General features: G+C 41.7%; 1 protein-coding gene across 1 annotated transcript; it reads left to right on the top strand.

Annotated features, from left to right (window-relative positions):
- Window positions 1–19,890: 19,890 nt before the first annotated feature.
- On the top strand, window positions 19,891–21,058 carry KLF14 (KLF transcription factor 14; the record flags this gene model as incomplete). Its single annotated transcript, XM_081147385.1, has 1 exon — window positions 19,891–21,058. The coding sequence occupies exon 1, from the start codon at window positions 20,072–20,074 to the stop codon at window positions 21,056–21,058; it is 987 nt and encodes a 328-aa protein (XP_081003511.1). The 5' UTR covers window positions 19,891–20,071.
- Window positions 21,059–22,527: the final 1,469 nt, after the last annotated feature.

Genomic DNA, 22,527 nt, shown 5'->3' on the forward strand with positions numbered 1-22,527 from the left:
TGCATCTGCCCCTAGGTTATGCCACTGCTGCAAAGATTAATTTTTCCTGCTTCCACAAAGTCAACCCTGAGTCTAGCTCAGTCGTCCCCAGTTACTTCCTCTGAAGGTGTGAGGCCATCGGTCAGCCGATGTCCAAGTTCCCCCTCAACCATTCTCTTGCCAACAACGTCGATTCCCCTGTCCTTACTGGCACCAGTTCCAGGACACCTCTTAAATTCCAGCGCTTCAAGGTCATTCAGAGAAGGGCCTAAGGACATTTTCTGACCTCATGACGCGGCCCAGAATTGTGGACGAAGCATCTCAAGCTTAGTCCGAAAGAGCGCACCGTGACCTCGGCTTATGTAAATTGAGCCACTTCTTTCCCTGCAGCATTGTCTCAGTTTCCTCCTGGTGTATTCGCTCCCCAGCAGTAACAACCCAAACCCAAGGAGAAGCTCTCAAGATGTTATCGGGGAGACGGAGAGAGCAAGCCTCCCAGTGGGGCCTCCAAAGCCAATGCAGATATTTGTCCTCAAAGGAATCCATGGTCGTCTGGTTCTTCTCGTTGGATGTGGCCACCTTGTGACATACAGGCCTTCCCATGATCACCTAAATGCTTCTAGGCCAACCGGCGAGGGCTCTCCTGATATCTTGGAACTCCTCGCGGGATGCCCCACCACCTCAGCCATGGGGCCAAATACTAAAATCGCATAAACCATCAGGGGAAGGCTGTTCCTGTGGAAGGTGCCAGTCTCAGGAAAAGTGATGATGAACTATAGAAATCTAGGCTGTTAGAGGCGGGAAACAAGGGGGGAGAAAGACCAGCCAAAGCTGGTTTAAAGGTAGAGCTGTGCAACCCCCAGGCCGAATGCCAGTATCATGTCCTTGCATGTGGCCAGCGTCCTATTTTAGGACAGCTTCAGCATGTTAGTCCCTCCTCTACCCGACACATGCAAGAGGCAGCCCTGACACTGTGATCCTTCCAGTCTTTTTATTATTTTTTAAATTCTCACCCGAGGATATTTTTTCCACTGATTTTCAGAGAGAGTGAAGGGAGAGAGAGAGAAGCACCAATGTGAGAGAGGCACATCAATCGGTTGCCTCCCGCACGTGCCCCGACCAGGCCGGGGATGGAGCCTGCAACCGAGGTACTTGCCCTTGGCCAGAATCAAACCCAGGACCCTTCAGTCCGCAGGCCGACGCTCTAACCACTGAGCCAAACCAGCTAGAACCTTCAGGTCATTTTTTTTATATATAAAATTTTAAAACAAAATTGAGATCATATTTATAGTATATAATGTTTTTCCCTTCGTAATTTATCTAGAACATATTTTCATGTCCATTGTGCATTTTTCTGCATTTAGCAACTTACTGCCCATGTGGGGTTGCGTAGTAAATAAATAGGTGCCATAATATAACCAACCCGTTTTCTATTTGGAGGCATTTATGTTCTTGGCTCTAGGGCCTTCATTGTGCATTCTATCTTTTATCAATATAAAATAATTATATTTGGTCCATTTAATATTCTGGTCCTGAACCCCTTTTGTATAATTTTAATATTAGCACATATGGATGGGTTCCCTTTGGTTGTATTTGACTGAGCTGTCTGCCCATTCCATTGCTTTTCAGCCATCTCTGTCATCTTCATTTTGCATTTTACACACACATACACACATTCATTTTATAAACAGCTTATGGCTAAATTTTTTTTGATACTTAATCTGAGATTCTTGTCTTTTGATAGTGAAGTCAAAGCCATTCACTTCTATCATGACCAAAATATACCTAGTCTTTGTTTTGTCAACTTATGGTTTTTATTTTGAATGCTTCCCAGTTTTTTTCTTCTTCCTGCAGTAATCAAGCCGACTTTTTTCCTTTCTCCCATTCACGCTTTGGAAATTACACACCTTTTCTTTTCTGCTTGGGTTTGTTAATCTAAAATGTAATAGCTACATTATTTTTATTTATTTATTTTCTAAATATATCTTTATTGATTTCAGAGAGAGGAAAGGAGAGGGAGAGAGAGAGATAGAAACATCAATGATGAGAGAGTCATTGATCGGCCGCCTCCTGCACCACCACCCCCGCTGGGGATCGAGCCCGCAACCCGGGCATGTGCCCTGACTGGGAATCGAACCCCGATCGCCTGGATCCTGGGTCGATGCTCAATTGCTGAGCCACGCCTGGCCGGGCAATAGCTATATTTAAACTACACTTGTTTATTTCTTTAACTTTTAAAAACTGTACAAGTAAAATGTAAATATGTTTACGTTTTAAAATTTTAAATCAGCCCAGCCGGGCGTGGCTCAGCGGTTGAGCATCGACCTGGGATACAGGCGATCGGGGTTCGATTCCCGGTCAGGGCACATGCCCGGGTTGCGGGCTGGATCAATGACTTTCTCATCATTGATGTTTCTATCTCTCCCTCTCCTTTCCTCTCTCTGAAATCAATAAAGATATATATATAAAAAAAAAAAGTTTAAATCAGACGAAAGTGTGCCAAATGAAAAGTGACAGCTTCCCGGTCTCACTGCCCGCCCCCCGGAGAAGCACGTCTGGAACGCTGACGTGTACTCAGCCAGACCTACAGGTGTGTACAGATTTGCAGATTTAAGAAAGCACAAACAGGATCAATATGCATCACTACCCGCTCTTTTCATTGAATAGTGTGTGTCTTTGTAAAGAAACACATGCAGTATTCCATCACTACTTACTCCTGCAGCATTTGTCATAATCGCCCATGATACGGATTCGCCTAATGTATTTAACCAATGCTCTGCTCATAGATGTTTAAACTGGTTCCTATGTTTCATGACTAGAAGCAACGCTCTAATAAAAAATTATTTTACAGACATATCTGTGCACCTGTGTAAGTGCTGCTACAGTATCAGTACCTAGGAGTGACATTACTGAGTCAAAAAATAAAAATTAAAAAATACACATTTAAGTTCTTTTAAGCTATGACCAAATTATCCTTCAAAACGTTGTATCGTTACACACTCCCAAAACTCAGTGCGAGTTCCTGTAGCCTCATGTTTTTTACTAATGCTGGGTTTTAAACAGTCTTCTAAATTTTTGTCTCTCTGGTGGCTGAAAATGATAGCATAGTATTGCTTTCATTCATAGCTCACCGAATGACAGTGAGGCTGTGAATTTTTTCATGTTTATTGATCATTTGGGGCTTTCTGTGAATTCCTTGTATTTTCCTCTGCACTTCATGTACTTTGCCCGTTTGTCTGTTATCTTTTTTTCTTATTAATTGGCAGGCACTCTGTAGTATGGGTCTTAATCCTCGGTCTGTTATACATGCTGAAAATATATATTCACCAAGCCTGTGGCCTGATTTTTAAATTTGCTTAAGGTAACGTTTGTCCTACAAAAGTTGTAGTTAATCATCTTTTCCTTCATAGTTTCTGGATCTGATGTCTTTCTTCCCTGCTGCACCATTGTAAAGATAGTCTACACTTTTACAGTTATTTTTCATTTACATTTTACTATTTACATACAGTGAAATTCTCTCCTTGCGGCGTACCACTCTGAGTTTTAGCAAATTCATTTGGCCACGTAACCACCGCTGCAAACAAGATACAAAACAGCTCTATAAACCCCCAAACCCATTGATGCCCTTCGTCCCACGCCAGCCCATCGCAACCACTGACCTGCTTTCAAGGGTTTCTCGTAGAAGCGGAATCAGCAAGCGCGGGGCGGCCTTTCACCCGCGGCTCGCCCTCAGCAGAGTGGCGGGGGGGGGGGGGGGGGGGGGGGGGGGCCCACGCTGTGAGCAGCAGCGGTTTCCTTTCCCTGCTGAATAGTACTCCAGGGTGGGGAGTGACAGTTTGGTCACCTGTTCACCGGCTGAAGGGCATTTGGGGTGTTTCTGATTTGGGGCTATTATTAATAAAATCGTTACGAACATTCACATAACAATGAAGGTAAGTTTTCTTCTCCCTTGGCTAAATACCTGGGAGAGGGAACGCTGAATCATTGTGTGTGTTTCACTTTATGAGCTATCAATCTGTCTTTCAAAGTGACTGTACTATTTTTCTTCCCTACCTGCAAAGTACGAGAGTTCCAGCTGCTCTCCGCTTAATATTGTCAGGTTTTTAAAAAACATTCTAATAAGTGTGTAGTGGTACCACATTGTAGTTTTAATTTGCATTTCCCTAGCAACTGCAGACGCCGAGCCTCTTTTGGCGTACCCATTTGCCATCGCTTGTCGTCTTCAGCGAAGTGTCTGTTCAAATCTTTTGTCTGCTTTTTAAACGGAATTATTTATTTTTCAGTATTAAATTTGTAAAGTCCTTTATTTTTTTTCAATAGAAGTCCTTTGTCGGATATGTAATATGCAAATATAGCTCCTGGTCTGTGGCTTATTTAGTGATTCTTGAAAACTATTTTTTAAATTTTTCAATTACATGTGACATTCAGTATTGTATTAGTTTCAGGTTTGTGGCATAGTGGTTAGACGTTTCTATAACTTATGAAGTGATCCCTCCATAGATCTACTACCCACCTGACACCACAATATCTCATTTTTAAGCAGTATTCATTTGCAGAGAAATTTTCAATTTTGATGTTCAAGTCACAATTTTTTTCTGTTATGGATCATGCTATTGGTATCCTATCTAACAAATTTTTGCCTAGCCCGGCCGGCGTGGCTCAGTGGTTGAGCTTCGGCCTAGGATCCGGGAGTTCATGGTTTAATTCCCGGTCAAGCACATGCCTGGGTTGCGGGCTCGGTCCCCAGTCAGGGGGTGCAGGAGGCAGCCGATCAATGACTCTCTCATCATTGATGTTTCTCTCTCTCTCCCTCTCCCTTCCTCTTTCTGAAATCAATAAAGAGATATTTTAAAAAAAGAAATCTTTGCCTAACCCAAGTTCTCCAAGTTTATTTTCTAGAAGGTTTATAGGTTTAGATTTTACACTTAGGCCTATGATTCATTTTGAGTTAATTTTATATAAAATAAAAGGTATAAATTGAGGTTCAATTTTTTCCATATGGGCATCCAATTGTTTGAGCACCATCCATTGAAAATACTATCCTTTCTCCATTGAATTGTGTTTGCAACTTGGTCAAAAACCAATGTGCTATTTTGATCTATTTCTTTTTTTAAAAATATATCTTTATTGATTTCAGAGAGAGGAAGGGAGAGGGAGAGAGAGAGAGAAACATCAATGATGAGAGAGTCATTGATCAGCTGCCTCCTGCACCCCCCCGACTGGGGGGATGGAGCCCAAAACCCGGGCATGTGCCCTGACCGGGAATCGAACCCTGATCTCCTGGATCCTAGGTCAATGCTCAACCGCTGAGCCACGCCGGCCGGGCTTGACCTGTTTCTTGAATCTCCCTTCTATGGCGTTAATCCTGTGTCTATCTTTTATCAGTACCACACTGTTCGTATCACTAGTTTTTAACTCTTGAAATCAGATAGTAGGAGTCCTCCAGCTTTGTTCTTCTTTTTCCAAAATTGTTTTGGTTATTTTAGTTCCTTGGTCTTTTCCTATCAATTTTAGATATGCTATCTAACAAAAAATAATCATCATACTGAGATTTTGATTAAGATGCATTGAATCTATATATCAGTTTTGGGGGAATGGACACCTTCCTAATATTAACTCTTCTAATCCATGGAGACAGTTTGTCTCCCCATTTATTTAGGTATCTGCTATCTTTCATCGTGGATTTATAGTTTTAAATACAAAGAAAATGCATATTTTGTTAAATTCATACTAAATATTTCATTCTGGGGGGTATTAAAATGCTAGCTTTTGGTGGTAAATAATACCGTTTTTAAATTTTGATTTCTATTTGTTCACTGTTAGTATATAGAAATACTATTGATCAGTGTATCCTGCAACCTTACTAAAATTACTCTTTAGTTCTAGAAACATTTTGGTAAATTCATTGGAACTTTCTAAGTAGACAATCTTGTCCAAGAAGAATCTTATTTCTTCTTTTCCAAGCTGTATGCCTTTCCTTGCCTCACTGCCCTACCTAAAAACCTCCAGGACAATATAAATGCTGAATAGCAGTGGGAGAGTGAACATCCTTGGCTTGTTTGCAGTCCCAGGAAAATCATTTGGTCTTTCATCATTAAGTACAATGAAGGCTTTTTTTGTAGATGTTCATTCTCAAATTAAGGACATTCCTTTCTATTGCTAGTTTTCTGAGTGTTTTTAATCATGAATGCATCTTGAATTTTATCAAATATGTATTCTACATCTATTGAGATGTTTATTCCAGCACTTTAATATTTTTGTGCTTAGATCTCTAATCCACCTAGAATTTACTTTTTACATTGTATGTGGAAGTGATGGAACTTTATTTCCTCCCAAATGATTAATTGTTGAAACCCTTTAATAAACTGTCTTGTTTCCCCCCTGATTTGAAATGTCACTTTTGTCATATATTGAACTCTCACAAATATATGTCTGTTTCTGGACCATGTCTTTTTGTTCCTTCAAATTACTGATCTATTCTTATGCCAGTCTACACTGAGTCAATTAGTCACGCTCACAAATATGTTTTAATCTGCTAAAAATATTATTGCTGCTCTTCCAGGTGAATTTGCGTCAGCTTAACAAATTTCATACAAAACACGGTCGATATATTTTGGGGGTAGCATTAGATTTATAAATATGGGGGAATAATTGTCATTTTTATAGCACTGAGCTTTTCTGTTAGAAAACAGTATATATTTCTCTATGTATTCAAGGCTTTTTTTTTTTTAACTTCAATACCTTCATGACAATCTTTATACAGGGACGGGCAAAAGTAAGTATACAGTTATAATACAAATAAATAATCCAATAATTAATCAATAATAATACAACAATAAATTGTGTTTCGTGTACTGCCCCCTGTAAAACTACATTTGTCCCACCCCGTAGAGTCGTATCTTACTAGCTCTCGAATTTCTCAGACACTTTTCCTGGATTTTTTCCAGGTAGATGGAAATACCACCTGCCCAAAGTGACAGTTCTGTATCTTTCCAATATTTATATATCTTATTTCTTGCCCCCTTTTTTGCATTATTTTATTGACTGGGATACCAATTTCAAGCCTAAATGGGATGGCAGGGCCTGTACCTGTACTGTTCTCCACTCGAATGCGAATGCTGCAGATCTTTCATGATTAAATGTTATGTTTGTTGTAGATTTTTGATGGGGACATCTTTTCAAAGGCAAGACTCTTTCTTCTACGACCTGTTTACTAAGCTTTCCGTTCTAAACTAAGAATGTGTGCTGCACTTGATCAGCTACTTTTGGGGAGCACCTATTGAGATAATCATCATCTTTCTCTTCAGAGAATGCAATGAATTCTATGAACGGTATTTTTCTACTTTCCAACTACTCTTCCTTTCCTGGGATAAGCTCAATTTGGGCAAAATGCAGTATTTTTTTTTTTAATACCCTGCCAGGTTTGATAGGCTAGGCTAACAATTTATTTAGAAATTTTGTATTTATATTCATAAATGAGATTAATTTTTTTTTTTTAGTCCTATGTTCATATAATTTCAGAACGAGGGTCATAGCTACTGTTAGATAAACTGGAAAGCTCTAGATCTGTTTTGGAGGCTAGAAACCATTTATATAATGTGGGAAATAACTGCTCCTTAGTTTTGGTAGATCCAGATTGCAAAACTACTTGGGTCTGGTGCTTTTTTTTTTTTAGATTTTAAATTATTTTTCCATTTATGATTAGATGATGTTGCATAGCTTTTCTCCCTATTGAATCCACGTTGGTGATTTGTACTTTTATGGATCAAACATTTCATCTAAAATTTTAATTGCATTTATTTAAAGTACATAGCGAGCATTCAGCTTTTCCCACTTTTCTTGTTCCTTATATTATTATTTTTTTTATTGACTTGAGAAAGAGAGAGAAACATCAATTTGCTGTTCCACTTAGTTATGCATCATTAGTTGATTTTTATATGTGCCCTGACCGGGGATCAAACCCACAACCTTGGTGTATCAGGAAGATGCTCTAAGCAACTGAGCTACCCGGCCAGGGCTGTTCCTTGTTTCTTAATCTGACTCACCAAGAATTCATCTGTTTTATTGGTCTTGACAAAGAAGTAGTAATTGGTTTTAGTAATGAAGCCTTTTTTTATTTTTTTTTATTTCATTCATCTCTACTTTTATTCTTACTCTCTTTCCTTTTATTTCTTTGGGTTTGTTTTCCAGTTCTTTTTCTAGCTCTAAGTCAAATGCTTAGCTTGTTCATTTTCACAATTTCTGTTTTCTACAAGCACTAAAAGCTGTAAATCTTTCCATTTGTACCACTTTGGTGGCACTCACAGATCTTGAAATGGAGGGTGCTCATTTGTTCATTTCTAAGGAGTCTGTCATTGCAATTTTAATTACTCTTGAATCTGGGTTAATAAGAAGTGTGCTTTCTCATTTTCAAAAGAATTGAGATTTTTGTGTGCATACCATCTTTCTATTTTTTTTTTGTTAAATAATCATTTTACGTGCGTGGCCAGTGAATGGAAGTTGTGTAATTTCTACTTTATAGAATCTATTGAATTTGCCTTTGTAAATATCCCATGTAAATTTAAAATATATAAATATATACATACATAATATCCATCATTTCTTAAGAATAAAGCTTACCAATGTTAATTAAGTCTTCCATATCCTTGTTTTTTGTTATGTGAAATGTTAATCTGGCTCTCTTTGTTACACCTGTTTCTGTTACTTACTTTTAAATTCCTAGGTCATTTTGTCGTAAATGTTTTAGGTAAGTGGCACAGAGTTCTTTATGGTTTTTAGTCTTTCTTTTGCCGTCGAGGGGCCTGGGCTGTCTTTCCAGTGTGAGTAAGTCCACGCGCACTGCGATTACTGACACTTCGGACTAATTCTCGCGCCGTATTTTGTGTGTTCTGTTTACTTTGTTACAGTCCCCCCCCCCCCCCCCCCGGGGTTGAATTAATGACGTTTTCCTACTTAACTTTTTTCGCTTAATGGTTAGGTAGCTGCATATCCTATTTCCGTTTCTCCAGCAGTTCCTCTAATTTGAAGCACATGCTGCAACTTGTCTTACAGAATCAATATCTTCGATTACTGACTATAACTAGCTTCCCTCTGAACCAGGCGGGAATCTTTTCATGCTCTCACTTTTCTCCTTCGGCCCTGCTCCCTCCCAGGGAACGACCCTGGGGGGGGGGGTAATTTCAGTTTGGTCTCTCTCCTTTCCCTCCCTTCTCCACCCCCCCCCCCCCCCCCCCCCCCGTCCTCAGTCAGTAACTATTTCAAATTTCACTGCAAGTTTTGGGCTTTGTCACCAGATTCTGTGTCCCTGGTGCCTTCCTCTCGGATTCCTTTTGCATTGCCCTGAAATACACTGTTTAGCATCCTTCCTGAGAGGGTGCTTGAATGGGTATATTTTCTGAACCCTCATATTTCTGAAAGGGTTTTTATTTTGCTCTCACACTTCAGTGATGTGTTCGCCTGGGCACAGAAGTCTAAGTTCAAAATGATGTTCGCCCAGAACCTTGAAAGCCATGGTCCACTGTCTCCCTGAACCCACCTTTGCCAAAGAGACGCTCCCCCTCCTAAAGGCCACGGCGCCCACTGCCCTCCCCGGGCCCAGCAGGCGCAGTAAGCCGGAGGCCCGACGGGGCGTCCCCACGCCGCCTCCTCGGGCCACGGCCACTTCTTAATCACACGTTCGCTTAAGAAATATTTTTTTGTACATGCAACGTTCCGGCTCTGAACTGAGATTTTTTTAAAAAAGAAAACATTTCACACACATAGGAAAGTGTAGAGAATAGCATAGCACACAGGAGTGTAGCCACCACCCACACGGACAAATCTCAGCTCTCGCCTTATTTGCTTCAGGATTTTAAAAAAGTAAACCACCAAAGAATCTGTTGAGATTCCATTCTTTCCCCTCCCACACCAGAGATAACTGCTGAGCAAAACGTGGCACTTATCACACTCGTTAAAGGATTATACTTGTGACCCAGGGGGACATTATGGACGCGTGCGGGTGAGTGTTCCATGGAGCAGCCGCACGTAATAACTAATACACGCTGGCCACATGCCTGCGTGTGGTCTCATCACCTTGCGTGTATTAACTGCTCACCGAAGCGGACACTATTATTACTCCCTTTTTATAAATGGGGAGACTTAACTTATTAAATCAAAGTCACAAAGCCGGTGACCCACTAAGTGAGGGCGCCTGAAGCGGGCAGCCTGGCTATTAGATTGTGCTATTAACAACTATCACGTGCTGATTTAGTGATGATTCCCATGTATCTAAACTTTGCGTAAATAGGATTGTGTTTGACACATACTTCTAAAACCTTGGGCTTTTTTTCTGCTCTCTTTTACTGAGCAGAAAACATCCACGGTTCATCCTTTATTTTTACTACTGTATAACGGCACCTTGTATTTTTATGAATATTTAGAGTGCTTCAAAAATCTGCAGCAACTCTTGCACCGAATGTATTTGTAGCCGTCTCCTAGGGCCAAGGACAAGAGCTTCTCGAAGGTCTATACTAAGGCGTGGAATTTCTGAATCACAGGGTTCGTACATCATCATCTTTGCAAGTTATTCAAATCGCTGCACCAAGTTACATTCCCTTCACGTGAAATGTGAGGGGCTTATGTCTCGTGCTGGGATTTGAATCTGGCTTCTTGGGCTCCACAGATATTGCTGAACTATTGGGCCATTGTACGGCAGAACTTTCTATCACCCACTTTTATTCTGCCTTAATATACACACCTCAGTGAGGCCTTTGCTCTCAGTCTCACTATGTAAAAATAGATGTTCGCTGATTATTTACTATGTGCCTATTCTTCCTGTCAATGGTTATTTTTTAAAGCCACAACACTACAGGCACTGAAAAGTATTTGCAATTAGTCAAATAAAGGCTCACCTATTTTTCATAAGGTCCGTTTACTTAGCCTTGGAAATTAACGTGAGACTGAGTGTAACATGTAAGTTCTGCTGGTTCAAAAAAAGCCCCAGCTGCTAAGAACACAGGGGTTTTTATCAAGAATTGAATCTAAAGCATTAGATTTAAGTTATTAGATTGTACAAAATAGAAAATATTAGATTTTGTAGTTTAATATAAACTATTAGTTTTTAAAATACTTAGATATGACCTTATTATCATGATACTAAAAATTATTAGACAAAATATATAACACTTTGAGAAACTCTACCACGAGTTAGAATTCCTGTCCTTCAGGAACGTATATATAAAAACATACAGCTTTTTTTTTTTTTTTAATTCTATTATCCTGTTTTTCAGTCAGAGATGTAGGCCAGCTTCAAATTGTCCAAGTTTCAGACTCATAGATCCAGCCTCTCCACCTAGGTGTCTGAAATACACCTTAAAATGTCCAAAGCCAAACTCCCACTTCCCACCTCCTATATCCTGCTTCTTCTAAAGTCTTTCTTATCTCAGAGTAAAAAGTATATTCTTCCAGTGGCTAGGCGAAACTTATTGGAGTCACTTGTGAGTCCTCCCCTTCTGTCCTGCCCCGTGTGCGACACGTCAGCAGGCAGATGGCCCACACTCCAACTGCAAGGGACATCCCAACCTGAGCACCTCACCTCCTTCATTGCTACCGCGATGGTCTATCACTGCACCTCACCTTTTGTTTGGACTCTGCAGTGGCTAACTGGCCTCCTGCTACTCCTCTTGCCCGTGCTCTAGACTATTTGCCACACAGCAACCAGGGTGAACCTCTAAAAAGTAATTCAGATCATGCCACTGCTCAAAATCCTCCCTACCACTTCCCATCTCACTCTTTACATTGGTCTACAAGGCCCTACCTGACCTGCCTCCCAGTGGCCCAGGTCCCCGAATCCACTCATCTCTTACGCTTTCACCTTCTTTCCCTTCACTTACTCTGCGACAGCCTCGTGTTGGCAGGATAATAGCCCTCCAAAGATGTCCACATCCTAATACCCAGAATTAATGGAGATGTTACATTATTAGAGTAGTTTTGACCAAAATATGATGGTGGTTTGGATTAGGGGATTAGCAGGGAAAATGAGAAAAGTGAATGGTGAAGATACAGTTTAAAGGTAGAATTAACCAACATGAAGATGAATTAAATGGGGGGGGGGGGCTCATGGAGAGGTGCTGTCGAGAATGACACCCAGTTTCCTGGCTTGAGCAGCAGGATGGATGAAAAGTGCTATTTACTGAGACAGAAAGATTGTAGATTTGGGAATGAGAGCTAAGAATTCAGCTTTTGAATATATTAACTTTGAGATATCTATGAGACATCACAGGAAGGGCGGGGAGTTACCAAGCAGTCAGATGGCTAGAAGACTATGTGGCCTCTCGGGATACTAGACCTAGTGAAAAAAATGATCATTTCATTAGCTGCTAGTATAGACGTGTGCTGGAGCCATGGGAAATGTTAAAAATTACTAGAGAGAGTGGGAAGGATTGAGAGAAGAGGGCACTGTATAGAATTCCATAGAACTTTACATTTTAAAGGTTAAAGAAAGAGCAATTAAAACTGAGAAGGAACCATGAGAAAGACGGAAGAAAGCCCAAAAGGATGTAGTGTTACAGAAGCCAAAAAAAAAAAATAGACTCTTTCAAGGATTACTCAACTACTTTGAGAGTGCTAGTAATTGGAGGATAGGATTAGGCAATATGATCAATGTTGATCTTTCTTTTCTTTTGAAAAAATTTTTCATTGTGGTAAAAATACACATCAAATTTACCAAATTTACCATTTTAACCATTCCTAGGTGTACGGTTCAGTGCCATTAAGTACATTCGCAGCGTTGTGCATCGATGTTGATCTTAACGTGAAGAATTTCTATAGCAGAGTGAGAGCTAAATATTGGAGCGATCTTAATAACGCATGGGGTAAGGAAGTGGTACCAGAGGATACAGAATATATTCAGCCCTTGAGAAATCTGGCTTTGAGGGGGGACACGGCTATGTGTCAGTAACATGAGGAGACTGTGCAGTCGAGAGAAAGATAGAGAGATTTTTTTAAAAAAAATATTGGAGATATTAGTCCATTATTAAATGTTTATTCAAGTTATTCTATAGAAAAGGAGATGCTGGAAAGAGAGGAGATATGTTGTGGATTGTGTACCCTGAAAAGCAAGGAGTAATGGGACTAGAGCTCATGAGAATGGACTGGCCTTTGCCGAAAGCTGGGAGGGAGACTGGCAGAGATGCAAACAGGTTCGCGGTATTTCTGGGAAAGCTGAATGTCTATCTGAGACTAGCAGTCATGAATGAACAGTGATACTAAGCTGTCAGTTTATATATTCCTATTCATTTATTCTATATACATTTATGGAATGCCTACTGCGTGCCTCCTTTGAACTACTTGTGACCAAAGGGGTGGACAGGTCAGCCTCTCAGGGCCTCCAGGACCATCTCTTCGATGTTGCTCTGTAAGCTTCTGAATGGGCTTGGGAGAAATATTATTTCTGTAACATTCACTTCAAGGCCACAGTGTATGCTGCATTGAGAAATCACCCTTATTCTCCTTCCGATTACGCACAATGCGCACAGTTACAGAACAGCTGGGGTGATCGAATACCAGCTGGCCAGAGACCCCAAAGCCTTCTCATCAACGTGAACAACTGACACCCTTAGCCAGTGAATCCCTTGATCCCAAGAAACAATGAGAAAACTCCCCTCCCTTTCCAGAGAAACTACCTACGTAACAAGCTATCTCCTGGGCAATTTCCGCCCATTCTGCTTCTCAGCCAGAGGCTCTCTCACGAGGCCCCTCTCTGCAGTGAGACTGGGTGTCTTCCCCTGGCACGGGAACAGCTCCTTCAACAACCTCCGAGCCAGTGTTAGAGTTCCAGCCTCAGGCCCTCCTTCGCACTGCTTTTCCGAAATTCAAGCAGATCATCTAGACAATATGCAGTATCAGCACCACATCCGCAAATTAAGAAAAACATAAGCAGATCCCTACCCTACAATAGAAACTCCGCAAGAGCAGAAAGTTGTTTTTTCTTTACTAATGTAATTCCTGCTGCCAGGAAGAATGCTTGGTATATTGAAGGCCACCAGTGTGAATGGTTGAGTGAATGAAATATTTAGAACCATATGCCAACACGATGGCAGAAGAGTCATCAGCAAAATAATGTTTCCTGATCCTAATGACATTGCTTAAAAATTGCTTGTTTCTTGGTACCATGCACCTTAAACCTCCTTTACTTCAGAAAGAGCTTCCCTTAGGTAATTATCTACACAAAGGTAAATATTATCTTTTCTGCACTGTTGATAGGAAGGATCCTATCATCCAGAAAAAAAACACCAGTCTGAAAATTTAGTGTTTTAGAAATCACAGTGGAATTATGAAGGATTTAGAGCTGGATGATAACAAATGCACTATTTTGAAAACTTGTGGGATATAGATAAACAAAGGAAATCTCTCTTCAAAATAAACTTATAGCCCTACAGTACATTTTAGAAAACAAGAAAGATCAGAAGTTAATGTGTTAAGTATTTAACTTGAAAAGCTTTTTAAAAAAATGAATAAATGTTCAGCTCAACACATTAATAAAAATAAATACAGAAATTAAACATATATATTTTAAAAGAAATGGATATGCTCTACAAAAGCTGGCTGTTTGAAAAGACTATAGACAGACCTCTGTTAAAACAAAAAAGGCAAAATAGAGAATCCACACACATAAAATATAAAGAATGAAAAGTAGGATATAACTATAGATGCTGCACAGAATTTCTAAATAACAACAGAATGCTATGTACCATATACCAAAATTTTAAAGGCTTAATTGTAACATTTAATTTATAAAGAAAAATGTAAATTACCAAAATTGACCCCAAAATAAATACAAAACCCAAATAAATGAATAACCATGAGAGAAACTGAACTGGATTTTCAAAATATGATGATTTCACATATGAGATTTACCAGCATTAAGAAACAAAAAATACCTATTCCATATAAACTGTTATAGAAAATAGAAAAAGGGAAATTTCCAAATGCATTTTATGAGGGTAGCATATCATACAAAAAACTGGGCTAGACTCAGAGAAAGGAGGAGTAAAAATTGGTGGAAGAAATATTGATAACTGAATATATGCAAATGACACCATCTTACTGGTAGAAAATAGCAATGATTTGAAACAATTTCTGATGAAAGCAAGAGAAAAAAGTGCCAAAGCAGGACTCCACTTGAACATCAAGAAGACAATAATCATGAAACAAAGACACTGAAATTGTTAAAGATTTTGCTTACTCTGGTTCAGCCGTCAACTCAAATGGTGACTGCAACCAAGAAATCAAGAGAAGGCTGAGGCCCAGAAGGGCAGCAATGCAAGAATTAGGAAAGATCAAAGATGTGTCATTAGAGACCAAGGCTAAGATCATCCACACCCTTGTATTTCCAATTACTATTCATGGATGAGAAAGTTGGAGAGTCAAGAAAGCTGGTAAGAAAAAAATTGGTTCATTTGCAATAGGGTGTTGGAGGGGAGCTCTAAAGATGCTCTGGACTGCCAGAAAGATAAACAAATGGGTCCTAAACCTGAAACATCGCTGGAGGCAAAGTGACAAAACTGAAGCTGTCCTACTTCAGGTATATCAGGCGCAGGTTCTTTGGGAAAGACACCAATGCTGGGAAAAGAGAAGGGACCAGGACAGGACCAAATACGAAATGGATTGATTCCATAAAAGAAGCCATAAGCGTGAGTCTACAGGAGCCGAGCAGGGCCGGTGAGGACGGGCCATTGTGGACACCACTCATTCACAGGATCGCCAGAGTCGAAGTTGACTCAATGGCACATAACAACAATAACCTTGATACTAAACAGGGACAAAAGCAGTGCAAGAAAAGAAAATTATAAACCAGTATCATTAGGAACATAGATGCTAAAAACAGAAAGCATTCCAAACTGCATGAAGCAGTGTATTAAAAATAAAAGTACATACAGCAAAACAAGGTTTATCTCAGAATCCTAGGATACGTCCACATTAGAAAAAAATCAAAGTGACCCGTTACATTAGCATATCAAAGACAAAAACCTGTAATCATCTCCATAGTTTTAGGAAAAGACAGTTAATAAGTTCAATATTCATTTCATGATTTAAAAATATTCCTACTTTAGACTCAACTGGGATAGAAGGGAAATCCTTAACCTGATAAAGGTTTCTACCAAAAACTCACAAGTATAAATAATGATAACACATTAGAAACATTCTCAATGAGCTAGAAAGAGGAAAATAATACTTGCTCTCACCCTTAATATTTGATGTTATATTGGACGTCCCAGCCCATCCATTGCGATTAGAAAGGGGAAAAGTATCAAGAGTGTTATTTACAGATAGTATGATTAGCTACATGAAAATACAAGAGAATCTGTAAATAAACTATTTCCTAAGGAGATTCAGCATGTTTGCTAAAACAAGATTATTCCCAAACCAACAAATTTCCAAACAGCGGCAACAACCAATTAAAAAGTTTAAAAGGAATCCAACTTATAACAGTAACAAAAGCTGTAAGGTACCTAGGAGTCAGTCTAACAAAAAGGTACACGAGTTTCATGAACAAATCATAAAGTGTTACTGAAGGACATGAAGAAATCAGAATAATATTAATGTACCGGGTGATTCCATTTTATAAAGATGTCACGTCTCCCAAAATTTAACCTGTAAGTTTAACTCAACAAAATGCCAAAAAAGTTTTTCCAGTGGAAGTTGACACGCTGATGCTAAAGTCAGTGTGGGAGACTAGAAGTCCAAAAATAGCCAGTACAATTTTTTTAATGAACAAAGGGGGAAAATGGCCTTCCAGACATGAAGACCTGTTATAAAGCCACAGTAATTAAAACAGTGTGGTACTGGCTCAGAGAATTGATTTGGTCAGTGGACGACAAAGTAGGAACATGTCGATGAATTCGTGGGAATTTAATTTACAGTCACGTGGCACTACACATTAATGGGGGGAAGACTGTTCAGTAAATCGGGGCAGAACAATAGGTTTTCCACGTGGGGGAGGGAGGAGTAAAATTAAATTCCTACTTTACACCTTTGAAAAAAATAAGTCCCAGAGGGATCACTTTACAAGTGTAGAAAGCAAAACTTTACAACATGATGGAGGAAAAAAAAAATAAAATAAAATAGGAGGCTCTCTTCATGGCATCAGGTATGGAGAGAGTCCTTTAGTAAGACACACAAATGACACAAACCATAAAGAAAGCGATCAATGAATATGATTATATTTTAAATTTTCTATAGTACAAAAGACATCAAAAGCATTTAAAAGAGGAGTCACAGACCGAGACAATACAATATTTATATGCATGGGCTCCTACAAATCAGGAGGAAAAAAGATGAAAATATTTACAGCCCATTGGAAAAATGGGTGACTGTGAAAAAACAAATCACAGACTCAGAAACCTTAATAGCCAATAAAATGCTCAACTGCACTAGCAGTGAGGGAAATTCAAATAAAACAATGAAATACTGGGCCTTTAAAAAATCAAATTGTCAGAAATAAGAAAAGTCTGAATCTAGAAAGTATTGAAGGTCATGTGAGGGGAAACAACTTGCATACACACTCCTGATGGGTGTGTAAATTAGAAAACCATGGCAGTCTCTTAATAAAACTGAAAATGTGTATGCAGGCTAGCAATTCCCCATCTAGGTTCCCCACAGAAAAATCCTTACCTATGTGCATGGGACATATACACACATATGTTCATACTAGCACTGCCCATGATACCAAAATATTGGCAGCAGCTTAAATATTTATCAATAGGGGAATGAATGAACATGGCACATTCATATGCATGGATTAACAATACAGCAATTAAAATAAATTGGATGTGTATTTATCACCATGGAGAGAGAGAACAGAAACATACCATGAAGGAAAAAAAAGTCACAGAAGAGGTACAGCCTAACAGCACATGTGTACGTTTTTAAAAAATCAAGCAAAGCAATGTTCTGTGCTTTTATGGGTTAATATGCTGTACAAGTATAACACCTAGACTGTAAAGTTACATATCAAATTCATGATAGTGTTTGCCTTTGGAGAAAAAGGCGGAGAATGGTTTTGGAGAGGAGTACAAAGAGATTTCAATTTTATCAGAAATGTTAGATAGTTCAATTAAAAAACAGACCTGAAACAGATATTGCAGAATGTTAACATTTACCAATTTTATGAGATAGGTAAATGAGTGCTTGTGATATTTTTCTCTGCCTTTTTAAATATCATGCCTTTTTTCTAAATAATAAAATTAAAAGAAAAACAGCTAGCAAAGAATTCTCCCTCTGAGAGAATTTTAATATGTGTAGATTGAGAGTTAACTGTCTAAAATTTTAAGGCAAGCAACCTTACAATAATTACCTGTTTTAGAATGAAATCTCCACAAAAATAAAAAAGCTGACAATATTATAAAACTACTGAAATGAATAGATTCTACAGGTATCAATATGGATAGTTCTCAAAATCATACTGAGGGAGAAAAGTAAGTTGCAAAATGATGTATACACTACTGTACCATTTATAAAGAAAATTTAAAATACATAAGCAAAGATATAGATTTACAAATAAATATATACAGGTAATTAGGTAATAAAAGTATAATAACAAATGCTGGAAGAATACACACGTTAAAATACTGATTTCCTAGGGAAGTAAGGAGGGAGAAAGGTGAATGGGTCTGGGGAGGGAAATGAAGTGACATTCAACTCTGTCACCTTTAATATAAATAAAAAACCTGAAGCAAGTATGACAAATATTTCACATTTGATTATTCTAGGAAGTAAATGCATAAAGGTATGCTATTCTTGATGTATCTGCAGTTTAATTTTCAAAAGAAAAAGCACAGAAGAATTACAAACAAAATGCACATAATTCAATATATCAGTAAAGCCTGTGTACATTAAAAATCCCTGCCATGACCATTTTTAGAAATCATCCTGTTTGCTTTTCTGTGTGTTTTCAATTTTTAAATATCAGAGGAAGGGAGAAAAAAAAAAAAATGAGAGCAGTGAATAAATATAAAAACACACATAACCTGTATCTGATTACATTAAAAAGAAAAACCTCCACAATCACAAAACACCATCTGAGCCACTAATTCCCTATCACTTGCTGCCTTTCCTTAATTTTAATTTTTGTCCAAAGAAAAATAAAAGACGCTGCCTGAGCAGAAACGTGACTTTCTATTAGTAAAATTGTGGGAGTCCATTTTAATGTGTTTATCTCGCTACCGGTCTATAATTTATATTTCAGCGTGCAAATCTGTCCGTACGCCTGTGACAGGTTAATGCAGTTTAAACACGCATTTTCCTTTCGTTGGCTGAATAGTTAAATCGTTACTCCCAGGATTTTAAGTTTCAATTTCAACCATGAGAGGCTTCTTTGCGTTTTCAGGGTTAAAAATGTTTCTGATTCGAAACGCGATTAATTAATGGCTACGTAGTGGATCTATTTAGGGAATTGGTACCGACCCGGGCTTAGCGGCGGAACTGTTAAATGAGAAAACTTTTTGGATGCAGCCTGAAGGAGATTTTAAATTTGGTCTGACAGCGGTGGACAGAACTGAAATGCAACCCCAGCCCGCCTGACGAACGATCGTCATCATGAATCGAAAGACAGGTCAGGTATTAGCATTTTTTTCCTTAAAAAAATAAAAAAAACTTTCTCGGACTCCGCCGGACACCCAGCTGGCGGAGGACCAGCGGGCGAGGGGGGGCGAAGCCGGCAGGCTGCCCAGAAGTTACGATCGGAGAGTTTTCTCTTTATTAAAATTACCTGGCTCGCCAGCAGAGGCAAGAACGCGAAGACAAGATAATTTCTTAGGCTGTTAAAAAGGACTTAGGCCGGCGGGCCCCGCGCTCCGAGGGGGTGTCCTGGGGACCAGGGCGGGTCCCGCCGCCCCCGCCGGCTCCGGTGCGTCAGGGGCGCGTCAAGCGGGGCGGGCTCCGCGCGGGCGGCAGCAGCGGCGGCGAGCGGAGAGCGGCGAGCGGCGAGCGGCGCGCGGCGCACCGGGCCTCCTGCTTCTCGCTCCGAGGCTGCGGGACGGACGCTCCGGAGAACTCGCTCGCTCGCGGCCGGCAGCGCTCAGACCGCGCTCGCCGGCGGCCCGGCGGTGCCAGCATGTCAGCCGCCGTGGCGTGTCTGGACTACTTCGCTGCCGAGTGCTTGGTGTCCATGTCCGCGGGCGCCGTGGTTCACCGCCGCCCGCAGGACCCCGAGGGCGCGGGAGAAGCCGCAGGCTCGGAGGTGGGTGCGGCGGCGCCGCCGGAGTCCGCTCTGCCGGGTGCGGGGCCACCGGGACCCGCGTCGGTCCCCCTGCTTCCCCAGGTCCCCGCCCCCAGCCCCGGCGCGGGCGGCGCCGCGCCCCACCTGCTGGCTGCAAGCGTCTTGGCTGATTTGCGCGGCAGCGCTGAGGAGGGCTTCGGGGGGAACTCGGGGGAAGCTCCGCGCGCCTCGTCCGGCTCCTCCGGCCTCGCCCCGTGCTCCGGGCCGACCCAGGGCTTAGAGCCGGCCCTGGCCTCCAGCGCGGCCGAAGTCTCCTGGCCCGCGCACTCCTCCGGCGCGCTCGAGGTCCCCGAAGCGCCAGCCGTCTCCGGAGAGCCTGGGGACATGGGCGCGGTCCCCGGCGGGGCCCCTGGCGTGGGCCCCGCCCCCGCCACGGGTCCGGGCCCCCGGCGGAGGCCGGTTACGCCCGCCGCCAAGCGCCACCGCTGCCCCTTCCCGGGCTGCAACAAAGCCTATTACAAGTCGTCTCATCTGAAGTCCCACCAGCGTACCCACACGGGGGAGCGCCCCTTCTCCTGCGACTGGCTCGACTGCGACAAGAAGTTCACGCGCTCCGACGAGCTGGCCCGCCACTACAGGACGCACACTGGCGAGAAGCGCTTCTCCTGCCCCCTCTGCCCCAAGCAGTTCTCCCGGAGCGACCACTTGACCAAGCATGCCCGCCGCCACCCAGCCTATCATCCCGACATGATCGAGTACCGGGGGCGCCGTCGCACACCCCGAGTCCACGTGCAACCCGCCAGCCTGGTGGACAGCTCCAGCTCCGTCCCCGGCCAGGCGCCCAGCCTTACCACCAGCTTGTCTGACAGTCATTGCTGCTAGTCGTCCTCCCAAGGACGACCCCCCCCCCCCAGGCCGTTGTCCCTGCTTTCTTTCTGCCCATCCCTCTTTCCCAGTGTTGTTCTACCAAGGCACAGACTGGTTCTTCCGCTCTGAGGGTGGGTCCAGGCTGGTATGTTGGATCCTGGGGAGGGACTGGGGGCCTGAAAATAGCAGGGGGAGGGTTGCCTCAAGACAACCCCCAGGAACTGGTGAGAAGGGATGAACCCCCGGTACTCTCCAGAGTCCTGGAGATTCTCCCTTCCCTGGAAGCAGAGATGTGAAACTGGAATTCTCAGGTGCCTGAGGAGCTCCCAGTCTCAAAGGACTCTGGTGTCTTACCCACCCACCAGGGCGGACCTTGAAGAGTGTATCAGGGGTGGCAGTCTTGGAAATGTCCAGGACTGGGATGGTGAGAGGCCTTTGGAAACAGAAATGATTTCTATTTCTGTAAACAGCAATGTTTACTAATTTATTTTTTAGTATCTTTTAAATAGGGATCCCAGGTTGATGGGAGGTTGAAGTCCTCCATTCCCCAGTTGCCCCAGCTACCTCTGCTAGGAGAGACCATGTAAGAGTCCATGTGGATGTTTGGCTGGGGGATGCTTCTTGGTGTCTGGGGAATGGTGTGAATCTGCTTTGCAGGTCCTGTTGCTTGGTTTGGAACCCTGCACTTGTGTGGTAGCCTTTCTTCCCATTTGGATTCCTACGTGGGGAGGGTAACTTCTTGGCTAGGTCTCACAGTGCGATTGGTTTAAAAATTTGGAAACAACCATAAAAAAAAACAGAAACAAAGGGGTGGTCCAGGTTAGTTCCCCCTTCACTCAGAGGGTGAACCCAAATGACTTTGGGTGAGATAGGTCCAAAACAACATTCAGGGAAATAGGGCATGTGGTTCCAGCTGCCCACTCCAAGTAATCTCAGGTGTGGTAGATTCTGTTCATTTCTTAATGGCTAACTAGAGGATTATTTCTTTTGGGATCTGTGCATTTTTGTTTCAGCAACAGGTGAGTTGGTGGTTTGAGGAGGGGAAGGTGAGAGTGACTTTTTCCAAAGAGCTGGCTGTCCTGGATATGGGGGAAGGAAGAGCCAGGTGAAAGCTATTATCAAATAAAAGGACCCTTTTCCCCTGCCCTTGGAATCCCTCCAAGTTACACCCTCAGGACCCCTCTTCCCTAGTGCAGGACTTGAGCATCAACAGTATTTATTTGTTTCTATATGTATCTCTGCTGCTATGATGAAATTGTCGGCCACTTTGCTTATGTATGTGTGAATGTGTATTCATGTGACCCTTCCATTAGAGATGGGGGGCTGAAAGGCATTTCCTGCTCTGGTAAGGTTCTCCTTGGCCCCCTCCTGAAAATCTTGTAATAGTTCATCAATCATACTTGTGGAGGATGCCATAATCTCGAAGGACTATAACAGGCATCTAGTTAACAAACTGCTTTCCGCTATTTTGGAGATGAAGACAC

This window comes from Miniopterus schreibersii (genome assembly GCF_964146895.1).
Source record: "Miniopterus schreibersii genome assembly, chromosome: 9".
Lineage (NCBI taxonomy): Eukaryota > Metazoa > Chordata > Mammalia > Chiroptera > Miniopteridae > Miniopterus > Miniopterus schreibersii.